At 34.0% G+C, this 10,399-nt stretch overlaps 1 protein-coding gene across 2 annotated transcripts; it reads right to left on the bottom strand.

The window, feature by feature from the left end:
• Positions 1–462: 462 nt before the first annotated feature.
• LOC115703420 (uncharacterized) lies at positions 463–9,976 on the bottom strand. 2 transcript variants are annotated; one of them, XM_030630779.2, is made up of 28 exons: positions 9,553–9,976; positions 9,342–9,432; positions 9,178–9,253; positions 8,818–8,882; positions 8,690–8,734; positions 8,499–8,599; positions 8,260–8,401; positions 7,744–7,805; positions 7,593–7,666; positions 7,443–7,513; positions 6,638–6,725; positions 6,489–6,561; positions 6,301–6,396; positions 5,823–5,931; positions 5,616–5,709; positions 5,454–5,537; positions 5,221–5,377; positions 4,769–4,965; positions 4,365–4,409; positions 3,996–4,024; positions 3,795–3,916; positions 3,622–3,669; positions 3,115–3,239; positions 2,731–3,017; positions 1,549–2,503; positions 1,136–1,207; positions 932–1,048; positions 463–813 (listed from the first exon to the last, which is right to left on the bottom strand). In XM_030630779.2, the coding sequence occupies exons 1-28, from the start codon at positions 9,899–9,901 to the stop codon at positions 760–762; spliced, it is 3,828 nt and encodes a 1,275-aa protein (XP_030486639.2). In that variant the 5' UTR covers positions 9,902–9,976; the 3' UTR covers positions 463–759. The 2 variants fall into 2 exon arrangements, with proteins under 2 accessions (XP_030486639.2, XP_060961284.1); XM_061105301.1 differs by lacking the exons at positions 8,690–8,734; positions 8,818–8,882; positions 9,178–9,253; positions 9,342–9,432; positions 9,553–9,976 and having other exon boundaries at positions 8,509–8,592.
• Positions 9,977–10,399: the final 423 nt, after the last annotated feature.

The following is a 10,399-nucleotide window of genomic DNA, read 5'->3' as shown; positions in this document are numbered from 1 at the left end:
TTATAGCAAAACAACACTATTATTATAACTATATAAATAGACAATGTGTGATGATTAAATTATATGAATAGCATTTATATTGATACTTAAATATTTATATATAATTTTATTATTTGATAATTAGATCTAAAAATATAATTTAAGAGTGATACATAAATATATATCATTTTTTATTTGTACCATAATAGTAATTTTATAAAACAAAAATTATTTTAAAAGAGTGAAAAATATTTTAGTCAAAATAATAAAAATTTCATTTCATTTCATAATATACCAAACATCACAATTCTTATTCAATTATTAATTTCATAGTCTTTACCAAACAAAAGAATAGAAATTTCGTTCCATCTATTTCTATTCTTATTACTATTCCCATTCCTATTCCATTTTTATTTTATAACCAAACTCCACTTTAATTTAGTTGTGCTATAATATAATATATATGAATATATACACATAATATAAAAAGGAAATAGTATATCTTGCTTTTCTTATAAAATTAATGAACAGTGTTGATCATTCATTTTCAACACAATAACTGAAACTCAATTATTAGATTATTAATGTACAAACACCATCAAAATAATGGTGCTGATTGCTAACTAGTAAGCAAGAATGAAACAGAGAACAGTTGCTTGCTGACTAAGCAAGGATGCAATAAAGCCAATATCTTGCCAATCGAGCCACATGCTCTCTTTCTCTCTCTCTATATATATACACTACAAATTGTTACATTTGCACACATTTAAGCTAAAGCTATCATGAATCATCCTCATCTGCATTAACAGGTGTCCTTTTCTTTGGAAGTTTTAACTGCACCAAAACACTTCGCGTGTCAAAAACTAATTACATGAATGAAACAAACAACAGCACTACAGTACTGTACCACTCTACAAAAGAGTTTCATATACATGTTTAATTAACTTCTAACCTTGGATCTGGTGGTTCTCCATCCTTCTGATGAGTCGGGAATATATGCAAATTTGTCGAAAGAAGAGTTCTGAGTTGCACCTTTATCTATGCTCGAGCCTCTAATGGGCAACGCATCCTACAAAATTAATTATATGAAAAATTTAACCATGAAATCATTCCTCATGCCTCCATAAATTCACGAACCACCATACAAATAATTTACCTTGGCATTTGAATCCTTGTGCATGGATGCTTCAAAGGTTTTAATTTCTAACTGATCAACATAAAGCAACACCTGGAAGAATCGTACCACCGAGTAAACAAATTAGCTGGGAAAATCGCACCAAATTCAAAGAGCTCATATTTTCCCATAGCTCTATTGCTCCTAATTGCTTAGAGAGTCCTCACCTTCTCAATGATAGAAGTATGCTCTCATTTATGACATAGTTCTCTTTCATTATTGTAAGGGGTAAAATATATTTGAACAAAACTATGTGCTAAACAATTTTATTTCCATGTTTATTATTCATTTATTTTTATAATGCAGAACCAAATATTGGGTCTACAGCATGCTTATAACAGAAAGCAACTTTTAGTAAAGAGATGCCTAAGTAGGCATTTTTATGAAAGGCCTACCTTGTTAAGTAGATGAAGATTAGATGCATTTGTTGCCAGGACCTGTACACCAATGGAATTGTTGTCCGTACCACACAAGGGGCAGAAGATGGCTTTGAATACACATCCATCTCTTTCACACCATATACCCTGCTGCTCGGAATCACCTTCAATATTACTGTTGCAGAGTTGTTGATGAACTGACGAAGCATCCGTTACAAGAACATGTACGCCTTTTGATTTACTTGCAGACTCAATTTTCATTGTCTTTCTGTGAAGAGATTCCAACTGAATTTTGGACAATAAAGTTAAACAGCAGGTGACTTGTTGATGATTCTCAGGAAGACCCAAAGGATTTTTGCAGTGTGAGCAATAAACGAGCAGTCTCTTGTTCATTACTATGAGTTCAGAAGTTGCAGTAGAACTATTCATAGTAAGCAGTTGGGGAACACTTGACTCGGACTTTCCTTCTATTGAATTGGGAGTCTCAACAGTAAAATCAATTCTTCGAATTGCATCTCCATTGGCTATAGAACTTTGATTAAAGGTAGTTGTACTATCAGAAGGATTAGCATCAAAAGCATCACACTCTTCTTCAATGAGGCAAATCACAGGTGAAGAGCAAATGGACTTTCTTCGTTTCATACAGCAAGAATTGACACTCAAATTGCGAGATGATTCCATTTCCAGCATTGTGCTGCTTGTGCTCATATTAGTGTTCTTCTGAGGTGTATTTATAGTGAAACACTTGGATTTCGAAGAGTGTTTGCTATGATTAGTCAAGGAAGAGGGATGAGAAGATAATTGACCTTGATTACCAGATGAGTCATAATATATGGTTGAAGCTGAAGTCTCGTACTTGGAAAATGACCACGGACTTTGTGTAATAGTACTTCCATCCAAACATGGGGTTTCCTTGACAATTGATAATTCTTGATCATCATGAGAAAATTCCATGGACAAAACTATAGGGTGCCTGCAATTTAGCTCTCAATTTTTAGTATAAGCTATAACAGTTTACTGAATTCAAATAGTTTTGTAAAAACGTCTCTCCCAATAGAAAGATTATAAAATGCTTAACCATCAAAGCCCCTTTCAATAGAATGTCGTCAAACCAATTTGAAGTTTGAACTTTTTTGTCCAAATTGAAATACCCCCATCATTAGGTCCAATGCCTAAACACTACGAGACATACAAACTTACCTCGACTCTTTCTGAGGACTAGAGAGATCAACAACTTGCAGGTTGTTGTCAGCATCTTCATTCATTTGTGCAGATACCTGAGGTTTGACATCATCCTTAGACTTCAGAGAGTGAAAAAAAGTACTATACTTCGTCAAATTAGTCTTTCTCTGTTCAAAGTGATCAAATTTATCTGATTTCTGATCTTGCTTCCTTGTAGAGCCTTTACTTTGAACTGCAGAAGGCATATTTTCCAAACCAGTATCAGAATTCTCTGAAACATTGACCATACTCTTGCTCACTCGTTCCTGCAAAGAAGCAAATCAGTTAAAACATTCTCATCCATTTGGAAAAGAAAAGGGAAACAAAGTTATAATAAGGCTAAAAATGGGAACATGTATCCACCTTGGCATCACCAAAAAAGGATCTTAATCCTTCCAAAGACGAACCAAAATTGTCATACTCTCTGAAAGATTTCCTCAGCCATTTTGACATGGATGCTGTATTCCTTTCTCTCTGATAACGTTCATCTATTTACACATAGTGAAAGAATTACTTGATGAATAAAAGATGTGAAGCATACATAATTCAAACAACGTCAAGATTCCAAAGTGCAAAATCTCAAAGAAAAATGTTTAGACATTTAGTAGGGTATAGCTAGATAAAAGTGACAGCATTAAGTTGAAAAGACATTCTGAACTTGAATATGCAGCTGGTAAATTTTCCCAGAAGTTGTTTATTCATAAATGTATGGCCCAAGGAGTCGATTGACCTTTTCAGAAGTAACTACCTACGTTTCTCATTAATAATATCCCACAGACACCCCAATAATAATATTCTAGAATGGAGAAACTTGTCAAGAGGAACTCTCAATTATTCAAAAAAAAATATTGTCAGGTTCGATACATTTACCTAAGAAGATAATGGCACCATAATCAAATCGGTGGCGGATACAACGTCCTAAACAAAAGAAAGAAAGAAAAAACAAGATAGATAATTAGCATCACAAACTCAGCAGCCATTTCACACACCAAAAAAATCACATTGCTGCAAGCTTCTGTTAATGCTATGATAGTTTGGTGTACCTGCTGCTTGATTTAAAGCTCTGAATGCTTGGTGGCTGTACCAGTCACTACCACTCAAAAGGTTCTTGGATGATTTATATGCATCATTATATTTCATTTTTAGCCCAACTTGAATATCATTTCTGACAAAAAATGATGACAATCAGCAAATGTATTTTTGCATAATCTTTCCAAAAAAGACGAGAAAAAGAAAAACCTTACATGTTAGGAAATGGAATGCCCACAATTATCTAAAGATTAGTTAAGTTAATTACTTAATCTCAGATCATATTATTTAACTCCCAAAATAGGCAGTTCTAATTGAAATTCATACATTTATAAGTATAATTAAATGACCAAACAGCATCAATACCAACTGGTTTCAATGAATGACAAAAATCCCATTTTATCACTCTATACTTTGAATTGCCAAAAAATTCCACTGCATTTTGCAAATGAGATCAACACTAAAATTGGTTTGCTATTATCAATACTAGGCTTCTGTCAAAAGCATTATTGAACTCCTAACCCAAAAGCATAACTAACAGCTACATAAGAGAATGCAAAAGAAAAAAAAAAAAACAAGGATACAACAGCTCGAGCATTGTCATCTGAGAAATCAATTCCTTCTGAAACCTGCACCAATGTCAAAGCACTTGAGAAAATGTACACACATTAGATCTTAATTTTCCAATAAAAAATGTACGCCATTTCCAATTTATTCTCATTTGTTTTTCCCCCTTTCTCCACTTTTCTGGCGAGGGAGGCTGTGGAACTCCAATTTAGTGAGTCAGAATTTTGACCTACAGGTGAATAATTTTTTATGTACTTTGTTCCCCTGTTTTACCAATTATTTTATATGGACACACATTTCACCTAAAAAGACATGTTTGAGACTATGTTGACTGCATCATAGTTCATTAAACACTAAACAGGAGGGGCATATGCATGTTTTTTTTTAACTGTCTAAAGATTATAGGATAAAATATATAGACCTTTCCGCGGCACACTGCCAAGAGAGCAGCTCCTTCCCTATTAGCATTGTCTGCACTCCGGATTGCACTGAAGCTTTTAGAATCCAATTTCTTAGGTCTTTTCTTTCTCCCAGAAATAGGTTTAGATGCACCATGAATTGCATCATAGTAACCTTTCAAGACAGACTCAAAATCCTCTTGGCTTCCTCCTCTTGGCTCTGCACAACCAATACGCAGTCCAGCTAAGCTAGATTAGGTTACCGCAATGCAAAAGCAAGTTTGGCATAAATAATTGTGATGAATTAAAATCCTATAATCGTGATAAATAAAGTTGAAACTGAATTATATCCCTTTTACAAAAAGCACATATCCAACACTCATTTAGGCTAGCACTTTTTAAAATTCCTTAATGAAAACTTCTCAAAGGAACAGTCTCCTGCATGATTTAACATTAGTGTGGAGAAAAACATTACCCATAAAGAGAGTCTTTTTTGCATTTAATTGAGACCATTGGCCCGTTTCACACCAACGCTTACGTAGCTTCTCCAAAAGCTTATAACTCGGGAAAAACACAAGACAGCCGCCCGGCACCACTTTAAAAATTTCCTCTAAGGATTTACCAAGTTCATCCTTCAAAATATTGTACAAAATTTAATACAGGGAAGAAATGATCCAACTATTTAGCAAAAGAAAACTGAAGAAATACCTGGAAAACACATCCATCTGCAGTTTTATAACTTGCATTCAATGGGAATTTACTTGGACCACTAGCTATTATAGCAGACCAAACCTAAGCAATAGAGTACTTGTGTAAGTAGAACATTCAAATACGTAAACAATGTAAACAAAGAAACTATAAACAGTGTACCTGTGATTCAATATTAACTACATGTGAAGCTTCTAGACTAGCTCCAAACTGAAGTCCAAGCTCAGATGAAAATGAATTCATTGGTGACAGTGTCCTAAACACAAAAGATACAAGGCAAAATGAAGGAAATAATAAAAAAACAACAACAACAACAACAAAGTTGGATGCTCAACTAGTAGCCTTAACAAATCAGCATGCTATACTTACCCTGATGTCAAGATGACGGATAAAGAAAGATCAGTAATGTCTCTGAAAACAACAGCTGGATTCAAGCACCATAAACTTAATGTATATGTCCAGTCACCCAAAGCTTTCCCTAAGAAACACCAGCAAGACAATTATCCCATTGAAGATTTAACAAACAGTTTAAAATTAATGAGTGAAACAACAAAGATATAAACATAATGCAGTTGAAACTTTTACGATCATTAATTAATCGCCTACTTGCACTTACTACTAAATTAAATGGAAAACTAGAGAGAGAAGATTAAACCCCAATGTCTATTGTCTACAGTAAACATACTATGATAGGAATTCTAAAACTTGAAAAAAGGTCTTACCAAAAATTCATTGACATGGGTTAAACCCAGGATTAACACAATAATGGAAAGCGAAAGAAATAACTAGAATAACTCAATTATATATAGCATTACGTGACCCAAAAAAAACTTTATTGATTGCTTACCAGCATCTCTTTTCACATATTTTTGTAAGGCAAGTTGAAAATCAGACATATGAGACCCGGATCTTGAGAAAAAATAAGTCAAAGAAGAGAACAATCCTGTATGTATGGCATAAGAAATTATATAAATTAGATTGGAACATCAAAGAAAAATAAGGTCACTGAACAGATTGAAATAAGACCCTTTTTACCTTCTAAAGTAATCACAGACATGCCAGATAAATGTTCTATATCGCTTTTTGTATCTGTTGCGTCTCTAATTGCCTGCAACAAAATATAGAAGTTGACACCATGCAACTGAAAAGAAAAAGTATATCTAGAAATTCTATACTAAAAATACCTTTGTGGCAAATTCAAGCAAGGTTGGAAAAGATTGTTGAGAAATATTAGCTTCTTGGAGCTCTCTCATTGCCTTGTCACCAGTCCAACTATTGCACATAATGACCGCAGATTCCAGCCAGCAGAGAAAAAAAAATGAAAAGGAAAGGGAAGTATTGAGAATACAATTGTTACAATTTTCCCACTAAAATATCTCATAGTAGTAAAATAGCACTTCTGTCTTCAGGATATATGTCATTTAGAGAAAAAAAAAAATAGATGAGTCGGCGACATAGGAAGGCTGGCAGACACCCAAAAAAAACTATTGGTATTATTTAGATGCTTACAAGAATAAAGGGAAACTTGAACTTATACATGAAATTGCAAAACAGAAAAAGAAACCAACCCACGACAATTCAAGTAATCAAACAAGACATTCACTATTACATATTTGCACACAATTGTGTTTTGCAGCTTGGAGAGCAAACAGTTCGTGAGTTCAAGATAATTAAAGACTACATACCCAGTTTCATATAGATTGACATCAATATGAATGTATATGTTTGTGTGTGTGTGTGTGTGTGTGTGTGTGTGTGTGTGTGTGTGTGTGTGTGTGTGTGTGACAGAGAGAGCTTAATTATTACTTCTGAAAATAAGGCTTTAAATATTTAAAAAGAACTAATGCCTTGAGAGCAATTCAACTTCAAGAAAGGGGATGCCCATGATCATTTCTAATAACAATAAACAATAGTACCATGAATTGACTGTATATAATCAGAATATATTATATAGAACCAAGTAATGATGGTTGAAAATCTACAACTAACCAGGAGAAATAATGTTGAAATTCACGCTTTTCCAATGTATCTTTCTTGTGGCCGATCCAACTTAAGAGGTCCTACGCCTTATTTGCATCAGTTAATGATATATAAATACTTTACAGAAGATAATAGTGCTTAAAATCTGTGGAACAATACCTGTGTCATTTCATACAAAGGTTGGTACACCAAGGCATTAGCTTGGCAGAGGTCTCCCAATTCTGCCTTCAATTCTTTATAGAAGTAGAGTGACTATGTAAGAATCATAAACTTCATAACTGAAAAGCAGAATCAGTATCTAGTAACTTACTATGCAAAGCTTCTTCGTCAATATCCACACTACCAGCATCACGAGCAATATCCTCCATATTGCTGTAAACAAGTGAAAGAAATTTTGATAACATAATTTTGGAAGGAAAAGAAATCTCTTCAAATAAAATCTTCTATGCATACAATAGCTTTGTGTGCACATGTACAATGTTTTATATGAATATAAGTTCTCAGAACATGATCCATTGATCCCTCACTTTGATTCTCGCAGTAAAAGGAAATTAATGTATTAAATTGAAAACCTTCCAAAAAGATATTGAAGTCTATTTTAATTTTAAAACAGCTTCACATGTTAGTGATAAAATTAAATTATAAATTTTTGTGCCATATAAATGGAAACAACTTTAACTACCAAAATTGATGTAAAATATATATAAAAATACTTGGACTCAATTTGTTATATTTTTTACCCCACAAACTTTTTCCCAAAAAAAAATATAAAAAAATACACAGTTTTAAATTAAAAATGAAAACAGATGAAGTTGTGTAAACATACTGAGCCTCGTCAAGAACTAAAATGGCTCCTTTGATATCTACGTCCATTGCACCTCGAATAACCGGATTGATAATGTAATTATACGGACAAAAAACCAACTCTGCGGAATCTGCCATGGCACGTGCTGCATAATAGGAGCAACCTAGGAAATAAAAGATGAAAATTATAGCAAAAGTACGTGGATGTGATGGATTTAAAACTATCTAGAGAAACAGAGTGAATGGAGACTAAAGGCAAACCTTTCACAACCTGCCCAACTTTGACAAGATCTTCAATGTCATGAGCCTCATGACAACCTCCTTTTTGAAGGGATGGATGGAATTGTACTTTTTTCTCATTCCTGTTTACAAGATAAACTAATTGTTTATGCTTACTAATTATATAAATAAGACAATTAGAACTAACAAGCAAAAGAAAAAAAAAAACTCACAGAAATTCCGGGCATCCTGTGCCTCCATTTCCCAAAAGCAGCTTGCTGAAAATTCAAATTAGCATACCAAACATTAGAGAAGGGAGATAATAAAAGAAATAATGAAATTTTGAGTGTAAAAAGGATACCATTCTTCATCAAGATTATCCTTTCCACGCATATACGGATTAGTGCAGTAATGCTTTCGTGATGCCTGCATCATCAATAACTACAATAATCAAGATACTAAAGAGTACATGCACAACTAATAACCATTAGATAATTAAGCAAACGTTCAGCACAATTAAGTAGTTTTTTATCATTTATTTTTCCCACTATAAGCCAAGTGTAAATTTGGGCAAATATGTTCTTGGTTAGCTGTAGGGTATATAAATCTGATTGTGAGCATCAGTTAGTCGACCTCTTCTATGCATTTTTTCTTTCTCCGCAAATTTTTAGAAATATATCTTAAAGTAAGATTAAATAATAGAAAAAAGCAAAGAGCTTACCAAAACAGCCATTGGCACTCGGTAACCAGTTTTCTTGTATTCTCGGATCACTTGAGAAATTTGTGAATGTGTCCTCCTTTTCAAGCAAAAAAAAAAAACAAAATACTAGTGAATCTAACAGCAAATATATTATTGAAATGAATATGCTCATGTGTAGAGCTTACGATGTGTAATAAATGGTTGGTGCCTTTTTCTTCTTGTTCTTTTTATTTGCAGGAGACTCTGCAGGTCCTGACTCTTCTGATTCTATCCCACCTTATATACATTACACACACACATATATACATATATACATATATATATATATATATCAAAGACAAAATAACGAAAAGAGAAAGTAATTTAAAAGAATTTACGAATTCAGGATTTTCTTACTTGAAGGTTCATAATCGGGAACAAATCCACCGCCATGAGCCAGAGGATCAGCCATAGCTTGGGGGTCGGGTTTCGACTCATTCTGATACTTGAGCTTACAACTTTGCTGCCAAGAAAGCGTGGAGCAAAGAAGAGAAAGAGATTTACCAGTTCCAGTAGGAGATTCGAGGAGCGCGTGGCAATGGCCTTCCCTCTGTGCCCGATCGAGAGTGGAGATGACCCTACCCATGAAGGCAAGCTGTGTTCCGTATGGCTTGTATGGAAACTCGACCGGAACTCCTCCGATGTGGTACACATTCTTGGCTGCTTTGGGGTTAGGGTTTGCTGTGGACGGAATCGCAGTGACCATTTTGGGGTAATTTCCGGCGGGAAAACTTTCAGAAATAATAAGGAGAGTTGTTTCCTTTTAATTAGTTCTGGAAACGGCGGGAAAGAAAATGAATTTCAGGTTAATAAAATTCAATAATAATTTAAAGATGTTTATGATAAAATAGTTTACATTTTTTTTTATCTATTCGTGTTCAAAATTATCTTCAAGTTGGTTATATTAAAAAAAATTGTCAGTCGTATCCCCTGATACGTTCTTTGTCTCTCTGTATTTGAGAGTTTGCTGTATTTCGTTTGAGTTTGCTTCGTTAGTGTGTGTTTTTTCAATGGCATCAAGCAGTATCACTGGAAAGGAAGTGGCATATGGAGATGATCTTATTAGTCTAGATGAAGAAGAGGTGGAAGTCTTGCGGATTCCAACAGACAGGATTGAAGAAGTGGTGATAGATACTCGATGGTGTTTAGTGGGCAAACTGCTAACGGGACGTGTATCGGACTTCAATGTGTTTCAGAATATGAT

Source organism: Cannabis sativa, chromosome X (genome assembly GCF_029168945.1).
Source record: "Cannabis sativa cultivar Pink pepper isolate KNU-18-1 chromosome X, ASM2916894v1, whole genome shotgun sequence".
Taxonomy (NCBI): Eukaryota; Viridiplantae; Streptophyta; class Magnoliopsida; order Rosales; family Cannabaceae; genus Cannabis; species Cannabis sativa.
Note: the sequence above shows the minus strand (reverse complement) of the source record. Positions and strands in the feature narration are given on the sequence as shown.

Excerpts from the sequence above, each read along its gene's own strand:
- LOC115703420 (XM_030630779.2), bottom strand. The coding sequence starts at position 9,901 with ATGGTCACTGCGATTCCGTCCACAGCAAACCCTAACCCCAAAGCAGCC. Across the intron at positions 6,726-7,442 it reads TTTCAACATTATTTCTCCTG|TTGGACTGGTGACAAGGCAA; the intron begins GTTAGTTGTAGA and ends TATGTGCAATAG. Across the intron at positions 3,670-3,794 it reads AGCTTTAAATCAAGCAGCAG|GACGTTGTATCCGCCACCGA; the intron begins GTACACCAAACT and ends TCTTTTGTTTAG.